The following is a 20,842-nucleotide window of genomic DNA, read 5'->3' as shown; positions in this document are numbered from 1 at the left end:
CATTAACACGACAATTCTAGAAGCATTCCGAAAAACTAAACGTCTTTCCGATCCAGATTTTCCCGGGATTTTACGCATGTGTTCACATTCCATGCACAAAAACAATGTCCGAAATAATAGAAATTCTTCCAATTATTACATTCTCAATTGATATTACATGCTCCAGAAATAATCCAATTCAAACATCGACGATTTTCGACGATAAAGTAATACATTTATACATATTCCAAATGATTATCTACTGGTTGTTTACAAACGTCTGTTTCACCCCGATAAGTTTTTTCCATAATATGAGAAGACGTCGATGTCGGTAAACAATACAGAGGAAACGATCACTAGGACGAAATGAGCGAAGAATATGGTTCAATGGCGCTGTGACCATCAATATATCGTTGTTAAACGTTCCTGGATTATGATACATTGATTTACCAAATGACGAGGAATGTAAAAGGTATCCGTCGTTGAATGATTTTGTTAGTACACATCTGTTTTTGCTTTCATCAGATCACCGTTCCGGGGCAATACACAATAGCCTTTTATGAGGCATGGCTAATCCTTTAAATCGACTTATCGGTTGAAAGACTATGCTGTTTGTAAAATAATGTATAACAACAGGTGTATAGTAGTTGTTGAAGCAGGTCAGAGTAGTTGTGTTGAGAGAAAAAAATCGGCTGCTGAAGGGATACAGACATATATATGGTTATAATTAGTCGAATTACATGGTGTTATAACAGGTCCTACATGTTAACATAAAATCTATTTAACACAAGTCACGAAGGTAAGTGTGTCTTTTTTTCTGCACTGAACCATGTGGTTAAAAAAAAAGTGGATAATATAGAGCACCTTGTGTAAGCATTTGACACTTTTGACTTACAATGTAGTCTACATGAATTTTCTGACGATCTTAATAGAGAGCGCAGCTCGAACGGGCAAAGTCCGTTCGCGTAGCGAACTTAATGGTAGAGATGTCTCGGAAACCCCCCTTTTCCCCCCAATATACTTAGAGTTCAAAAATTTTCTCAGTAACCGGAAACAGGAAGTCACGACAAGATCCAGTGTTGCGCAAGACTGTATTCAAAGTCACATTCTCACGAGATTACAAAATATCAAGATTTTAAAAATATGCAAATGTTTGACTTCACACTAGTTAGAATTTGTTAATAAAATTAATCACGAACAAGTTCTTAATTTTTCATATTCAAAACATAACGGTATAATTTTCAACGAAAATATTTCCGGTGTTTTACAAGTGCAGCTCCGGTCCGTTCGAGTTGCATACAAGTTTACCAAATATAGCACATAAAATAAAGAGGACTTCCAAATTTTTTTGTTGTTGTCTGCTGCTCATCTGCGAGATCTGCTGTCCCGTCACCTTGTCATCGCTTAATCAGTCTATTTTAAGACTTATTCTACGATTAGTTTTTGTAGTAAGTTATCTAAATCATAATTCTTGTTGATATATTACAAACCAGTGTATAGATCTGTTGGCAATATATTCATTTTGTAACGTGGGATTTACTATTCTAGTACACTAGATTATGTGTGCTTGTTTCTCGAATTCCATGGGCACCGGGATTGCTGCGCTCTCACATAGGCCATGCCTAAAATTATATTATGTAGACAGCTTTAAAGGCGTTATTAACATCAGAACTCTTTGGATTACTTTTGACTATATGTGTTGTGTCAAATGCTTTTCCACTACAATAGTAGCTAGTCACATCACTACCTCAAACTTGTGGGAATTTCCATTTTGCATATAGGCCATAGTACCTTAGTCAGGTACAAGTAGTGTAATAAAGGAGAGGAAAAATGCATGGCCAGGCTGGGGTTCTAACCTGGGACCTCAGAAGACTAGCCAGATGTTCTACCAATTCAGTTACTTGGTTGCCTATGATCGACTCAGTACAGTTCAGCTACATTCCTCCCTCCTTCAACAAAGTCTTCGACCCCACTCCAGATTGCACAGATTATTAAACATACCAAACTTACATTTATTTTCAATATAATTTATTAAAAAAAAAAATGTGAATGACCATTTATCACCGAATCCAAGAACGGATATACCGTACTATAGGCCTAATGTGATTGTCAAGAAAAGAAAACATTGGGCATCCTCAGGGGCTGCTCATTCTTACAACTAAATTACATCAACACAACTTACAAAATTACTTAAGACGAAACAATCTAGGGCAAAAGACCCGGATTCCTCCTTCCTATCGTAATAGGAAGGATTCGTGAAAATACTGTGCCTGTGCTGAGCCTAGAACTAGGGACTGTTTGCTTTCTGAGTGGACATCCTAACACTTAGAAATAAACGGAAATTCCAGCTATACTGAGCTGTGACCGATGCTCTCCTACTCTACTACCTCATTCAAAGAGTCTTTGCCCCGGAAGACAACCACAATGCAGGTTCTTTAACTTTCAGTTTTCTATATATCTTACACTTGGAATGGTCTGTAATAGGAAGGATTAATGACAAATTCCCTGCCAGGACTGGAGCTTGAACTAGTGGCCTCTCGCTCTTTGAGTGGACATCCTACAACTGTACTAAAAGGGAAATGCCCGCTAACCTGAGCTAGTAATATAAGGTGACCTATACTGTTCCCAAAGAATGGGTTTAGGGTGTTTTAAACTTTGTTGTTCTTTGTTCCTGTAGGTATTGTGACAAAAAAATAAACGAACCATAAATATGAAAGTATAAAAATCAATTGAATCCAAATCTTAAGAAACTAACCATACTGACTAAATATCAAACTCTGTAGAACACAATGGGGATGGAATGGATTGTTTTAATTTTCACTGCAGCCATGAATAACATATCTACATATCCTGTGGTGCACGTAATTAGTGCATCTCGGAAGATATGTAAATAGCTACTGTTATTCATAGCCGCAATGAAAATTTAAAAAAATCCATTCAATTATATATGTTTACAGTTAATCATAATAAAGTGATTAGGAATAAAAACATTAAGAACAGAGTCATTTTTTTAAATTTTTTACTGTTGATTTCAGATAGCTATATACGAAAAGATGCAAAAAGATGTAAAATTGAAGGCCGGTGATCCCGCCAATGCACCATGCCATCGTTTACCATGTCCTTCCACACTTTCCAGTCATTTTTTTTTTTTTTTTCCTTTAATTTTTTTTTCAGAACAAAAAGACATCAAATAACATCAAGTAAAATAATTCAATAATTTGTGTTAAATTAGATTTATTTTATGTGAATAGATGGCAAGGAAAACAAAATTCATGAGATTTTTGTGTATAGATGGCAAAGAAAACAAAATTCATGAGATTTATTGGAATAACTGGCAAAGAAAACACAATTTATGGAAATGAAACGGGGACTATTTTTCCAACGTATTAATATTTTACTGATGTATTTTGTGGAAAATCAGCATGTGAAACAATGTTTTCATCCTGTCAAATGTTTGTTGCATTCAACACTCAGAATGTAATATAAACAAGTAAATTTTAAAGAACTACACCCGGTAGCCTGATAGATGCTACGTATACATCTTCAGCAATTAGTACCTGCAGACAACAAAATTAACATCCTTACACCTCAGAGCTAACTTTAAACGAGACAAAGACAAACAAACTGACTGCCAACATCGTAAATGAAACAATACTGGACTTGACCAGGAAACATTATAACAGTAACCCACTTTGTAACACCATATTAACATTAAAAACATGTAAAATTTTGCATAAAACAGATAAAATACAGGTAAACAATTTTACATGCTTGCACATGTATATGATTTACATAATTTATGTTCACTAGATTGACAACAGCTTAAAATAGAAATTAAAATAAATGTGCAACTTTATTATAACACTAATTTTTACATACTGTTACACATTCACACCGTGTGAGTAAAGGTATATAGGAGATTGAGACCATTTTTGGAGCTAAACAATATTGTGGATTGTGGTTGTAAGAGGAACAGAAAGATGTAGACCTACACTATATATTTTTCATACACAAACATATGGGCAATTCATGGAGAAACACCCTGATAGATGTGGCTTTAATTGAGAGTCTTTGAGGTTGTACATCAAATTCATATCTGTTAATAGTATAGCTTTCTTTTTACAGTGTCATTTTTGTTTTAGCATTTCAAGTTAACACTATAAAGTGCCAAACAATTTACATACATCTCTCGAATATCAATTTTAATCCAATTTCTAACATGTATATGTTCATCCAATTATAATATTGGACTGTTTGTATATTACATGTTTACAGATTTGTTATTAGTGCTCAGAACTTACATAATTTAGCAAAATTAAAAATAATCAAATATTTTCATGGGGGCAAAAGTAACAATAACCCATCTTTGAAAACTATATCCAGTCTGAAATAGTTCCTCCACCCAGAACCCTATCAACCCTTCTTGATTGTTGCTGGTATAAAAATCTGAATTACATTGTAGTCATACTCTGCTTTTATTTGTTCATTTAAGTTCTAACATGCATCTTTTGAAAGTTCACTTGATAATTGACTGTAATTTCTAAGTATTAAATTAGTTATTAGTATGCTATACAGTACTATCATCTACATTTTAATTTAATAATATTTCAAAGGATGGAACCATTTTCATCTTAATCTCATAAATATTAAGATGACAATATTTCTTATTTTTCAGATTTGAAAAAAATGTTGACATTAAATGTCTTTGAACTGATGGGGAAACCATACATGTGGTAGTTGACATCAGGATGCAGCATCCAAGTAGCCAGAAGCGTCTGGCCAGTTTGAGACAAGGATGGGTCAAAGAAAAGGATAAAACACTCCCAAGTAAACTCACAGATGCTGTATCAGATCAGAAGTGAGTAACATTCTTCATTTGTTGTTTTAAAGTACCCACTTCCCTTGTGATTTTTATTTCAATGTCAAAATTGTGTAATTGAAGCATCAAGAGGACCCATGATCTCTGCCAAACTTGGGAACAGTAGTGTAATATGAAATTATTATTGATTCATTCCATGAAGTTGACAGAGGGATATACAGGCCCTGTCTGTCTATCTGTTCATGCAGAATTAAGGAGAATTTATATTGTGAACAGTCAATATCTGGGAAAATTTAGTGTTATCATGGAAAATATGCCTTACTTGTGTGAGATATACCGTACTGGGTTTGGTCTACATAGTACATGTTGTGGACGCTGAGTTGCACCAATACATTTCATGCTTTAGCTGCTTAGTGCCTCATGTCTTCACTCTAAATGACTGAACCACATATATACAGATACAGGTATATCACCCTCGTCCCACTGACAAGATATATCATACCACTGAACCACATATATACAGATACAGGTATATCACCCTCGTCCCACTGACAAGATATATCATACCACTGAACCACATACAGACACAGGTATATCACCCTCGTCCCACTGACAAGATATATCATACCACTGAACCACATAGACACAGGTATATCACCCTCGTCCCACTGACAAGATATATCATACCACTGAACCACATACAGATACAGGTATATCACCCTCGTCCCACTGACAAGATATATCATACCACTGAACCACATAGACACAGGTATATCACCCTCGTCCCACTGACAAGATATATCATACCACTGAACCACATAGACACAGGTATATCACCCTCGTCCCACTGACAAGATATATCATACCACTGAACCACATACAGATACAGGTATATCACCCTCGTCCCACTGACAAGATATATCATACCACTGAACCACATACAGATACAGGTATATCCCCCTCTCTAACAAGATATATCACACCACTGAACCACATAGACACAGGTATATCACCCTCGTCCCACTGATAAGGTATATCATACCACTGAACCACATACAGATACAGGTATATCACCCTCTCTAACAAGGTATATCATACCACTGAACCACATAGACACAGGTATATCACCCTCGTCCCACTGACAAGATATATCATACCACTGAACCACATAGACACAGGTACATGTATATCACCCTCGTCCCACTGACAAGATATATCATACCACTGAACCACATACAGATACAGGTATATCACCCTCGTCCCACTGATAAGATATATCACACCACTGAACCACATACAGATACAGGTATATCACCCTCGTCCCACTGACAAGATATATCATACTACTGAACCACATACGGATACAGGTATATCACCCTCGTCGAACTGACAAGATATATCATACCACTGAACCACATACAGATACAGGTATATCACCCTCGTCCCACTGATAAGGTATATCATACCACTGAACCACATAGACACAGGTATATCACCCTCGTCCCACTGACAAGATATATCATACCACTGAACCACATAGACACAGGTATATCACCCTCGTCCCACTGACAAGATATATCATACCACTGACCCAGAAAGATGTCCGTTGTCAGTTGTCACCCTACTAAACCAGATATTCCCCCACTAAACCAGATAAAGGTATCACACCACAGAACCAGATAAAGGTATCACACCACAGAACCAGATAAAGGTATCACACCACTGAACCAGATAGAGATATCACACCACTGAACCAGATAGATATATCACACCACTGAACCAGATAGAGATATCACAACACTGAACCAGATAGAGATATCACACCACTGAACCAGATAGAGATATCACACCACAGAACCAGATAGATATATCACACCACTGAACCAGATAGAGGTATCGCACCACTGAACCAGAAAGAGATATCACACCAATGAACCAGATAGAGATATCACACCACAGAACCAGATAGAGATATCACACCACAGAACCAGATAGAGATATCACACCACTGAACCAGATAGAGATAACACACCACTGAACCAGATAGAGATATCACACCACTGAACCAGATAGAGGTATCACATCACTGAACCAGATAGAGATATCACACTACTGAACCAGATAGAGATATCACACCACTGAACCAGATAGAGATATCACATCACTGAACCAGATAGAGGTAACACACCACAGAACCAGATAGAGAGGGGGGGGGGGGGGGGGGGGGGGCTAAAAAGAGTCAAATTGACTGAAATTTCAAAAATCTTCTTCTCAAGACCCAAATAAGGTAGAATAAAACATTCTTTATAAATGAAAGGGTGTTATGGTGCTTTACTAAATTTATGAATTTCATGACCCTGGGGTCTCACGTTTGCCCGTGGGGAGGGGGTAAATTTTACTATAGTTTATATAGGGAAATCACATTTTTGACTGATTTGTTTGATTTCTATTGGAATTCATTCTAACTTTGTTAACATTATTAGCATTGGATGACAGCTTAATGGTATACACATGTTGGCCCTGACAGACCCCTAGGGGCTGATTGGCGGGGCCAAAAGGGGACAATTAAATTAACTGAAATATTTCAAATTTCAGGTGTCCGTTAAGGCCCATGGGCCTCTTGTTTTAATTAATAAAACTGCTCTATTTTATCATAAAATAAAAAGCCCTTATTGTACCAATAAGCATGCAAAGAGTGACAGGCCGGATGCAGATCAGTGTCAATGATAAGCTTTGTAAAATGATAAGTGAAATGATATAATTATGGCTTAGGTTTGCAATCAGTATTATAACTTATTTTGTTAGTTGAAGTTTTACAGATTCTACATTCTATACATCATTAACTTCCATAATGTTAACACTGCTTCAAAGATACAAAATGTCACCTGATCTATATTATACCCTGATCATGACCGGTTCATGTACCTTTGTATGACCGTTTTAGAGATGTTCCACTGTAATTAGTTGAGTTGACTGTTATCACACATGTGTACAGTTTCCCCCGAGAGACCTGGTACATTAGTCAAGTTGACTGCTAGCACACAGCTGCCCCCAGAGACTGTTGTACATTAGTTGGGAGATCATGATGATATTGACTACTAAATCTGGGGTTTGTGTAAACAGAATCAGAATTATCAGAAAATGTGTAGGATAAGTCACAGTTCAGTGTGGGAATTTCTGATTTGTAATTAGCTGGGGTTCTACAACAACACTTCTATATATAATATTTGGGCTTTAATTTCATGTTTGTCATATTTACTGTTGCTTTGTGAATTGTGAAGAACCACACGGACGAACTGTAATTAAAATTACCATGTTCATGCTGTTGGTATAATAACTGGCATATCCATATGAATTTTTCTGATCCTCGTTATGCATATTCCATTTTCAGACTGATCTGAAAACAATTATTACTGACTGTAAGTAGCTTTTAAAGGCCATTTTGAATTTTGACATTTGAAGATTATTATTACTATTTGTCAGAAAGCTTTTGACAATCTTTCTCAAATTTCACATGCTGGTCCCCCTTGGTAGCTAGTTGTACATGTTCCATTTGGAGATTTATCTGAAAACAAGATGACCAACAGGTGGCCATTTTGATATTTTGACAAGTTTGTTATCATTATTTCTCAGAATTTCTTAAGGTATCTTTCTCAAATTCCATATGTAGGTTCCCCTTAGGACCTTCTTGTACCAATTCAACTTTGAGCGTGATTGGGAAAACAAAATGGCCGACAGACAACCATCTTGGATTTTGACAGTTTAAATTGGTTTTTGATATATTTTTCAGAAAGTTATTCTTAGATCTTTCTGTTACTTCTTATGTATGTATTCAAATGATTAATAATTAATTGTAGCAAAGAATTTATGTACTATATTCCCTGACTTAGACAAGCCAAGTTAATTAGCTAAGATCAGTATAATGTACTGAATTGAGTACCATGTGACTTTGTTAAGGTTATGAAATTTCAGTATGATGAAACTATAATGTGGCCTTTCATCCCATTATCTTTGTATGTGCATATTTTTGTCACAATGTTTTTTTTTATTGCGATAAGTTATCGGACTGATATCACAAACTGTCGCTATCATTTCTATTTGATTGCCTGTCAGAGTTCATTTTGCTCATTTTATTTTATTTTTCATTAATATTCACTGACGATGTAGTTGAACTGTATATACATTTACACAAAATATCAAGGCTACAAGTAAGATGTATACTAAGCAAAAATTTCATTTTCTGTCCAATGATTTTACAGTAAAACCTCGCTTTATCACCACCTGTTCTCCCTGATTTTGGCAATTAATAATAACGAGTTTGGCTGTATATCGGATTTGCCACTCAAACCCGAGTTTGCTGTCCAAACACTATAAATAATGTTTCCATAACAACTATAGACTTTGAAAATCAAAAACAATTTATTCATATCAAAATATTGCATTGAATTGTACATAGATATGCTTTGATAAGATTCTGTCCAAACACTATAAATAGTGTTTCCATAACAACTATAGACTTTGAAAATCAAAAACAATTTATTCATATCAAAATATTGCATTGAATTGTACATAGATATGCTTTGATAAGATTCTGTCCAAACACTATAAATAGTGTTTCCATAACAACTATAGACTTTGAAAATCAAAAACAATTTATTCATATCAAAATATTGCATTGAATTGTACATAGATATGCTTTGATAAGAAATTAATATTGAATTAAATTTTTTTCCTATGAATGTCATCGTAACTTGCATCATATAATCTACAGTTATCATAACGTAACATGATTTTCAATGTTACCTTGTTTAAATGTGTGCATGTTCTACCCGGCACTGAAAAATATATAAATTGTCGTTTGTTTTGCCTTCAACTGACAAACTGACAAAATAATATCCAGATGAGTTATGCAGGCCCTCTAGGCCTCTTGTTTCCTATGTTACAAATATTGGCTCAACTAGTACTTGATTATATACATGAACAAGTGGTTGGAGCATAGTGGAAACCAGACCGATTTCTAGGGGTTTTGGGCACCCATCCTGGAGACATTTCTAATTGAAAACAATCTGAAATTCCAGTGTTTGATAAATGGATAGCTGTGATGGTTTTCGTTCTAAATTTAAGAATAAGCACTGTCTCATTCTTGAATGTATATTAATAAATATCATGTCATCATCAATAACTGCTGACTATTTCAAAGACCATTTACAGTTAATTCTTTTCCATGTTCAAATATCTGACTTTAATGCCTCCTTCAGTAATATCTCAAAGTCATAATTATATGCCTTTTATGACAACTCAGCGGAGAGAAAGTCACAAGACATGGTAGTAATGTAATATTTGTATACTTATAGTATTTGTAAGTTTTTAGCAAAGATTCTAATACTAAGTATTATATAGAATGTCAGACATATATAATAAAAATGTGTATTGCCTTTTGAAGTGTTTATCCAGGAAAAGTCATTTGTTGATTCTAAGGTAATATCAGTCATGAACCAAGTCATCCGTCATGACCTGTACGAAGGTGCCTTCAATTACCTTTCCTAAATGTCAATCACAGTAATCACTCAGACATGCTAGAGCTGTTAATTGGCTGCCCCTACCAGTATAGATTGAACCTGGCTTTTAAACACATGCATATGATAGTAGTTCATTCTGTGGAGAGTGTTGTAGCTACTGTTTGACAGGATAATATAGACTCCACTCTCCTATGCACTTGTTTTTGGGTGTGTTTTTTTTTACAGAAATGAAGGTAAGAATCTTGTAATATGGTTGGTATTTGAAATTAAATCACAGATTGTACTGCTTTTACAACAGTGCTTGTCAGATATAACTTACTTGGGAAAACTACATATATATACATGTACTTTAATTGTAATGATGAATGTCCATTTCATTTTGATTTATTACCAAGATCTGTTATTCAGCAATAGATTATGTATTTGTAGAGTGAATAGGTTTGAGATTTCCCACTTTTACTGGTTCTAATGAAAGTTTTTTGAGGTCAGTATCTTATAAAAGGCATAAGAATCTTACAAACAGGCTCAGCATCTAAAAGAAATCAGATAATACAAGAGTTCAAAGGTTACTGGAAGCTATGAGTGTTAGAAGAGAGAGACCAGAGATCAACAAAAGTCATAATATTAAGAGGTCAGGATTTTACAGGTGAAGTCATCAGTTAAAGAGGTCCGAGATTACATCATCACAATAGTTGATATAAGGTCCAGGTGAAATACATTTTAATTGTGCGGTGTCCATTGTCTGGTCGTTTGTCTGTCCATCTGGCTGTCCGGCATTAACTTTTTCCTTGAAACAATTTCTCAATAACCATGAAGTACACAGACCTGATATAGGTCCTGTTGCATGCTGAGGTGAAGGGCTACCAAGTTTGTTCAAATGAATGACCTTGACCTACATTCAAAGTCAAAGGGGGAAAAATAGGCTAAAATCTTTAAACATCATCTTCTCAATAATGTAAAGGTGCAGGGAGATGATATTGGGTCTGTAGCAATTGTTCAAATGAATGATCTCAACCTATATTCAAGGTCACAGAGGTCAAATAGGCTAACGTTTTAAACAATGATTTCTTGAAAGCCAAGAGAATCTGAAACCTGATTATGTAGTATGCTGGAATGAAGGACTAAAAAAAATATTGACATGAATAAACCTAGCCTACTCCAATATTTGAATAAAGTGGTAATCAGCTTCAAGTTAGTATATGTAAAAATGACCTAGATCAACTTCGAAGTTGCTGTAGAATAAGGTGAGCAATAAAGGCCCATTTAGCCTATTGTTTAAAGTTGGGACAGTGTTTTTGACTACCTAGGTGGGATCTTCACACTACTGTACAAACCCCGATTTGATATAAAGGTGACACTGAAGGACTGATATACTGTTGTTTTTTCCAGTACAAACATACAAATGGCCGCCTATCGAGGCAATAAGAACAGTATGGACTTGGCTATTGACCCATTGATCAGCTGTCGATTATGCCTGTCCGAGTGCACTCTCCCAGAAATGTACGAACTGCATGACTGCAAGTGCTTGTATTGTGAAAAGGTAAGAGAAAGTTATATTCATATGTTTTAATTGTTATTTTATTCATTGTCTATAAAATGTTTGTCTAATTTTCATGCTTTAAAGTTTCCACTTTATTGTAATATAAATTTTAAAAGATGTCAGCACTGAAAATTTACAATGCTGCATAAATTTATGGTATTAAATTCATGTGCAATTCTTAGGGCTGTTTAAGAAGTCAGTATGATCTCTGTGGTCTCTTTAAGTAACGATAGGTCAAATCAACACACTGTACGGGGTCTATCTAGGTCAAATCAACACACTGTACAGGGTCTATCTAGGTCAAATCAACACACTGTACAGGGTCTATCTTAGGGAACAAGGTCGTACATGTCTGTAGATAACAATAATGTATTTCTGTTAAATATTATAATTACAAAGATACAGGAAAAAGGTCGTACATGTCTGTATGTTACAGTAATGTATTTCTGTTAAATATTGTAATTATAAAGATTCAGGAACAAGGTCGTACATGTCTGTATATTACAGTAATGTATTTCTGTTAAATATTGTACTTACAAAGATACAGAAACAAGGTCGTACAGGAACAAGGTCGTACATGTCTGTATATTACAGTAATGTATTTCTGTAATTAGATATTGTAATTACAAAGATACAGGAAAAAGGTCGTACATGTCTGTATGTTACAGTAATGTATTTCTGTTAAATATTGTACTTACAAAGATACAAGAAAAAGGTCGTACATGTCTGTATGTTATAGTAATGTATTTCTGTTAAATATTATAATTACAAAGATACAGGAAAAAGGTCGTACATGTCTGTATGTTACAGTAATGTATTTCTGTTAAATATTATAATTACAAAGATACAGGAACAAGGTCGTACATGTCTGTATGTTACAGTAATGTATTTCTGTTAAATATTATAATTACAAAGATACAGGAAAAAGGTCGTACATGTCTGTATGTTACAGTAATGTATTCCTGTTAAATATTGTAATTATAAAGATTCAGGGAACAAGGTCGTACATGCCTGTAGATTTTCTTTTACATTGTATATACACTACAGTAATCATCCTTCATATGTATAATAGTTTCAAACAAAATCTGATATTTGACGGACTACTCTGACAAATATGTTAATTAAACTGGTACTGCAAGTTTATAGCAATGCATTCTGTGCTATGGCAAAATCTACTGAATATTAGAGAATAGGTTGTCTATTTTTGTATGATGTCACCAATTAATATTTAAACCATGTAGTCTGTGTTTGTTAGAACATAATGATGACATCTACATGATATACTGGTAGTTGGTAGTGCACTACACTTTTATATAGGGGCCACTTGACAGATACTGTCTGTATGGTGATGCTGGTATATATATATAGTCTCCGTATCACCCCCACCCACCCTAAAAAAAAACCTCCAACTTATAAACAGAAATTATGTAGTTTAGAAAAGAATGTTTTTTTAGCCCACATGAATCATAAGATGGTGGGCAGTTCATTCAAATTGCTCTTCAACCAAGGGTTTATTGTCACTCCGTTAGTCATCCGTCCATAATCTGTCCATCATCCGTCCATCATCTGTCCATTCGTAAACAATCATTGTTAACACTATTTCTCAGAAAGTTCTTTATGAATGTTCCATTTTGAGACTGATCAGAAAACAAGATGGTGGAAATGTGACCATTTTGAATTTTGACAGTGGAAGATTGCTATCACTATTTCTCAAATTGTATTCATGGATCTCTCTTGAATTTCATCAGTAGGTTTGTCTTGTGTTAGCTGAAGCTGTTATCAGTACTTCTCAGATTTCAGATGTAGGTTCTCGTTGTTTTCAAATGATTAAGAGGAAGAAGAGAAAAGTATAGAACAGTTGAGTCTAACAGAGATCCAATAAAGGTCTTTCGCTGTTTGGCACCACAACCTCTCTGACCTGGCCTTGTTATTTATTTCCCTTGGTGCTGAGACGCAAGACCAACATTCATTACTTTGAATGAGAATGCTTTCGTTATCTTAATTCCTTAGATTTTCTGGTGGTTGTTACAGACCTTGTGGGCCTCTTGGTTATTGTCTCACCTGCAATGAAGTTGATATAAAATCTTAATCAATTGCTTCTCCAATTGATTTACAAATTAATTTATAGCCAAAACTGAAATGAATTATATAATCATATATCGGATATTATTTCTTCTTTCTTATCAGTTTAAATGACATTTAAGGTAAAATGATATATTTAGGTCAACTTTGAGAATTAGTGATCTTGCAAAAGTTGCTTTGCAATACATCAATGTACATGTCTATAATGTGTACAGGGTTCCATACTTCGAGGTGGAGGTTTTCTTGGTTGTTAATAGAAAAAACACTGAAATTTTAGTTCAGTTTAGATTTTGCTTAAAACTTACTATACTGACAAAGTGGTATATAGGAGAGACATAAAATTACATGTAGCTGCAACTCTTGTTAATATACATTCAGTTTCCTTAAAGAAAGAATCATGGATCGGGTTTTCCTTTACTAATCATATTACAAACTTTGATGACAGCATACCACCCATATCACATCAATGACTTAATCTAACATATAACCTATAACAGTGTTAGGTACCACGTCCATGTCGGCAATCCTCCTGTATCTCACTAACTTACGTCATTGCTGACCTGTATCAATCAATATAGTGTCAATACTACAGGTATCACTTTACTCACCAAACATTAAATGTCAATATTGGAAAAACAGTTGAGTAAAACCGTACACTGACTGACTGGAAAAACATGTCGGGTCAGATATGGTATCAAGACTGACTAGGAAACACATGTTGGGTGATACCTTACCTTGATAGACAGGAAACACGTGGCGGGTGATACCTTACCTTGACTGACAGAAAACACGTGTTGGGTGATACCTTACCTTGACTGACAGAAAACACGTGTTGGGTGATACCTTACCTTGACTGACAGGAAACACATGTTGGGTGATACCTTACCTTGACTGGTCCACCTGTTCCCTACCTTATGTAAACTACAGGTCACTAGTCTACATGTTCCCTACCTGGTGTAAACTACAGGTCACTGGTCCACCTGTTCCCTACCTGGTGTAAACTACAGGTCACTAGTCTACATGTTCCCTACCTGGTGTAAACTACAGACCACTGGTCCACCTGTTCCCTACCTGGTGTAAACTACAGGCCACTGGTCCACCTGTTCCCTACCTGGTGTAAACTACAGGTCACTAGTCTACATGTTCCCTACCTTATGTAAACTACAGGCCATTGGTTCACCTGTTCTCTACCTGGTGTAAACTACAGGCCACTGATACACCTGTTCCCTACCTGGTGTAAACTACAGGTCACTAGTCTACATGTTCCCTACCTGGTGTAAACTACAGACCACTGGTCCACCTGTTCCCTACCTGGTGTAAACTACAGGTCACTAGTCTACATGTTCCCTACCTTATGTAAACTACAGGCCATTGGTTCACCTGTTCTCTACCTGATGTAAACTACAGGCCATTGGTTCACCTGTTCTCTACCTGATGTAAACTACAGGCCATTGGTTCACCTGTTCTCTACCTGGTGTAAACTACAGGCCACTGATACACCTGTTCCCTACCTGGTGTAAACTACAGGCCACTAGTCCACCTGTTCCCTTACCTGGTGTTAACTGCAGGTCACTGGCCGTCCACCTGTTCCCTTACCTGGTGTAAACTACAGGTCACTGGCCCACCTGTTCCCCTTACCTGGTGTAAACTACTGGTCACTAGTCTACATGTTCCCTTACCTGGTGTAAACTACAGGTCACTGGCCCACCTGTTCCCCTTACCTGGTGTAAACTACTGGTCACTAGTCTACATGTCCCCTACCTGGTGTAAACTACAGGTCACTGGCCCACCTGTTCCCTTACCTGGTGTAAACTACTGGTCACTGGTCTACCTGTTCCCTACGTGGTGTAACTACAGGTCGCTGGTCTACCTGTTCCCTCACCTGGTGTAAACTTCCAGCCTTATATATGTAATTGACAAATGTGTACTTACAGTCATAACCTCTGTACTGGTTTCTGATATAGTCGAGTAGCTTTTTATTGATCAATAAAAAGAAAATGAATTGACTCATTGTAAGCCTGTGTTTTTAACCCTTTGTGTTCCTAATCAGTGTTTTGGGCAGATTGACATGCTTTCTGGATAATGATAAAGGCCTGCTTTACTCTGCATTGTATTGTGGAGTGATTAATGAAATCTAATTCCTGACTTCTTAAAAGACATTTAAATTATGACAATCCTTTTATTAAGTAATCTATTTTTTTTCAGCTACACATGAGTAACCAGTTAGTTGTTTCAGTAGTTCAAGTCATATTCACTTTGTTTTAAAGTACAACTTACAAATTGTGAATAAATATTGTTTACATTTCCACTATTTATGAAGTTGGGAATTCCTAGTTGAATGGTCTCGACATTTTAACACACCATACACATACATTTGGCTTTTCAAATCAACCAAATCAATCCTTGCTATAACTTTTTTGACATACAACATAAAGGTCATTCCCTTCCGATCTCTTCATAGTTATGATTATACCCCCGCAACGAAGTTAGGGGGGTATACTGGAATCAGGTTGTCCGTCCGTCCGTCCGGCCGTCCGTCCGTCCGTCCGTCTGTCTGTAGACGCATTTTTTCCGGACAACTCCTAAACCGATGGGCCAATTACTATGAAACTTCACACAAATATTAATGATCATGTGTAGATGTGCATGCCACTTTATTTTTCTCAAAATTATGGTTGCTATGGCAACTGGTCACTATAAACAGGTTTTCTGATAAGAACCATAACTTTAAGTTTGTCCGGAAAACTCCTCCTAAACCAAAGGGCCTATTTCAATGAAACTTCACACAAATATAGAGGACCATGTGTAGATGTGCATGCCACTTTCTTTTTTTTTCAAAATTATGGTTGCTATGGCAACTGGTCACTATAAACAGGTTTTCTGATAAGAACCATAACTTTAAGTTTGTCCGGAAAACTCCTCCTAAACCGAAGGGCCGATTTCAATGAAACTTCACACAAATATAGAGGACCATGTGTAGATGTGCATGCCACTTTCTTTTTTTTCAAAATTATGGTTGCTATGGCAACTGGTCACTATAAACAGGTTTTCTGATAAGAACCATAACTTTAAGTTTGTCCGGAAAACTCCTCCTAAACCGAAGGGCCGATTTCTATGAAACTTCACACAAATATAGAGGACCATGTGTAGATGTGCATGCCACTTTCTTTCTTTTCAAAATTATGGTTGCTATGGCAACTGGTCACTATAAACAGATTTTCTGATAAGAACCATAACTTTAAGTTTGTCCGGACAACTCCTCCTAAAGCAAAGGGCCAATTTCAATGAAACTTCACACAAATATAGAGGACCATGTGTAGATGTGCATGCCACTTTATTTTTTTTTCAAAATTATGGTTGCTATGGCAACTGGTCACTATATTACTGGGTTATCTTAGTTAGCTAATTAACAGTTCCAGTTCACCATTGACTCGTGCAGATTGCGGGGGTATAAGTCAGCCTTCCTGGCGACAGTTCTAGTTGTTTTTAGGTCACCTGAGACAAAGTCTCAAGTGACCTATTCTAATCGCCTTTTGACCGCTGTCGTACGACATGCGTCCGTAAAAAATTTACATTTTCAACTTCTTCTCCAAAACCCCTAAGCCAAATTCAATGAAATTTTACAGGAAGCTTCTATGGCTAAAGGTCAGGGGCCTGAGGGGCGGGGCTAAAAATGGTCAAATTCACTAAAACTTCAAAAATTTTCTTCTCTACTCTCAGATATGGTGGAATCAAACACTCTTCATAGATGGAAGGGTCTTAAGGTGCTTTACCTAAATAGTGAATTTCATGACCCAGGGGTCTCACGTTTGCCCCTGGGGAGGGGGTAAACCTTACCATAGTTTATATAAGGAAGTCACATTTTTTACTTTTATTTGTTTCATTTCTATTGGAATTCATTCTAATTTGATAAACATTATCAGCATGGGATGACAGTTTGATGGCATGCACATATTTGGCCCTGACTGACCCCCAGGGGCTTATGGGCGGGGCTAAAAAGGGTCAAATTGACTGAAATTTCAAAAAACTTCTTCTCTACTCTCAGATATGATGGAATCAAACACTCTTCATAGATGGAAGGGTCTTAAGGTGCTTTACCAAAATTATGAATTTCATGACCCAGAGGTCTCAAGTTTGCCCCAGGGGAGGGGGGTAAACTTTACTATAGTTTGTATTGAGAAATCACATGTTTGACTATAATTTGTTTGATTTCTATTGGAATTCATTCTAACTTGGTTAACATTATATATATTAATTATCAGCTTGTGAAGGGAGTTTGATGGTATACACATGTTGGTCCTGACTGACCCCCAGGGGCTGATGGGCGAGGATAAAAAGGGCCAAATTGACATAAATTTCAAAAATCTTCTTCTTAAGACCCAAATAAGGTGGAATCAAATACTCTTCATAGATGGAATGGTCTTAAGGTGCTTTACTAAAATTATGAATTTCTTGATCCTGGGGTCTCAAGTTTGCCCCTGGGGAGGGGGTAAATTTTACTATAGTGTGTATTGGGAAATCACATTTTTGACTATGATTTGTTTGATTTCTATTGGAATTCATTCTAACTTTGTTAACATTATCAGCATTGGATGACAGCTTAATGGTATACACATATTGGCCCTGACTGACCCCTAGGGGCTGATGGTTGGGGCCAAAAAGGGTCAATTAAATTAACTGAAATTTTTTAAATCTCAGGTGACCGTTAATTAAGGCCCATGGGCCTCTTGTCAGTTTTGAGACTGATTAGAAAAAAGAAGTGGCTGATGTGAAGTGGTAGATATGGTCGTCATGGATTTTGACAGTTGATTTTTCATCACTATTCCTCAAAAAATATTTCACGGACTTTTTAGATCACCTGAAACAAAGTCTGGAGTGACAGATTCTAATAAACTTTTGTCTGCCCTCATATGCCATCTGTCCTTAAAAAATTGAAATTTTCTAATTCTCCTCTAAAACCCCTGGACTATAATTTCAATAAAATTTTGAAGAAGCCTTCCATGGCCAGAAGTCAACCAAAATTGTGAGAGCCTGAGGGTCGGGGAAAAAGGGACGTGAAAATGTTCTTTGCAAGACCCAGATGAGGTAGAATCAAATAGTCTTCCTAAGACACTCTATCAAAATTGTGAATTTCAGGACCCTGGGATCACACATTTTGTCCTGGGGAGGGACAGAATTTGCTCAATTTATACAGGGAGTTTCATGGTATATGCACATATTGGCCCTGACTAATGCCCAGGGACTGATTGGTGGAGCCAAAAAGGGTCAAATTGACTGAAATAAGGAAAATAATTATAGCAAATCATATTGTAAAATCAGTGTTTCCCCATATTTACTGCCATATCCACATGAATGGTAAAGGCCCTCTGGGCCTGTTGTTCTCAAATTAACCATATAGATTTTCTTAGAATATAATTGTCAGTAAGATCAGCAGTTTTGATTCAGGTTGATTGGGAAAACCTGAATGACCTACAGGAGGTTGTTTTCAAGGAGTTTCAGAGCTTCATTTGAAGTTTATTTGGTTTTCATTGTTTCTTAGAATGCTCTGTTCTTAAGAACAAAATTTAGGTCATATTTGTTTTACACAAAATGCAAAAGAACAGATAAATATAAGGTGAAAGAGGACAAAGCTAGTAGACAAGATATTAAACATGCAATATAAAGGTGGGTACTTGCAGAGTTAGACTTACAAGGAGCTTTCATTTAGCTTGCAGCAAGCTTTATCTGCAAGGTAAAATTAAAATGTTGCAGTAAGCTAGTAATTGAAACCATGTAACATGCTTGTTTTGCAAGCTTGTGGCAAGCATCATTGAGTGCAAGCTTGTGGTGAGCTTTCCCCTGGCATGCTACAAGTGAGCTTGTATTAATGGTGATTGAAAGTTTGTAATTTCTGTTTGGGGTGATTCATGTATATGTTGTTGATCGGGTCTGTACACTCTATCTGTAACATTAAAAAAAATATTGTTTTGAGCAGTTTTTCAATACTTGATATATTTCACAGCTTGTAATTCTGTGAACAACAATGACAGAAGCTATTTAACCTGTGAAATGTGTCCAAACAAATGTTTACAATAAATCCTAATGTGCTGTAGTTCAACACTAACTTTCTAAGTATCCTGTTTGATTCCACAGTGTATGAAACAATACCTACAAGTGATGATAGTGGAGGGCAACATTATGGCCATCACCTGTCCTGATGCCACCTGTAAAAAACAAGGCCGCCTCGAGGCATCTGAGGTAGGTATTAAGGTTTCACATAATTAACTCCCACAATTAGTTCTCGACAGATATTGATGAATAATTACACCCATGAAATTGCAACACCTATACAATGTACAATAGTTAGCAAATTCTGGATAAAGTTCAAATGTTATATTAACTTAGAAATATTGTAATATATAAGACCTTTTTCTACACTGATATAAATACATAGAGGTTGGCAGTCCCACATAGGGGCTCATTTTGTCTGACTGGATAAAGAGTAATGACCAGTACAAAATAAAGAAATGGAGAACTACAGACAAGAGCCACTTATACTCAACTTTCTCTCATCCCTACCGGTATCATACTGGTCTGTCCAGGTAAATACACCCATGCTTGCTGTGTGTGTATTACCTCGCTTCCGGTGTAGGATAGCCACGCGCGCGCAATGATACAAAAGTAGGTCGCCAAACCGAAAGTAGATCTATCATGATTTAAACATTTCAACAATACATTGAATAAAGATATGTAATCAGATAATAATTTTTTTTATTTATGATATAAATTATGTAAAAAAACATGTTCTTTTATTGTCTTCGCTTGCAATGACAGGGCTGCTGAAACAACATTAGACTGTGGAAATGAATGGTTTCCTTCGTTTTTAGAACAGCAAACGGTGTTTGCATATATGGGGTATGGTAA

The 20,842-nt window shown here is 36.2% G+C and overlaps 1 protein-coding gene across 1 annotated transcript in view; it reads left to right on the top strand.

Annotated features, from left to right (window-relative positions):
• The first annotated feature begins 39 nt into the window (after positions 1-39).
• The window catches only part of LOC117325268 (probable E3 ubiquitin-protein ligase RNF144A), a 31,451-nt gene continuing 10,648 nt past the window's right edge, over positions 40-20,842 (top strand). Inside the window, exons 1-4 of the mRNA XM_033881379.1 lie at positions 40-451; positions 4,655-4,837; positions 11,707-11,857; positions 20,072-20,176. Of these exons, the coding sequence (XP_033737270.1) occupies positions 4,728-4,837; positions 11,707-11,857; positions 20,072-20,176 (366 nt within the window). The 5' untranslated portion in view covers positions 40-451; positions 4,655-4,727. The remainder of the gene's footprint in view (positions 452-4,654; positions 4,838-11,706; positions 11,858-20,071; positions 20,177-20,842) is intronic.

This window comes from Pecten maximus, chromosome 4 (assembly GCF_902652985.1).
Source record: "Pecten maximus chromosome 4, xPecMax1.1, whole genome shotgun sequence".
NCBI lineage: Eukaryota > Metazoa > Mollusca > Bivalvia > Pectinida > Pectinidae > Pecten > Pecten maximus.
This window is presented reverse-complemented; position numbering and strand designations above follow the sequence as displayed.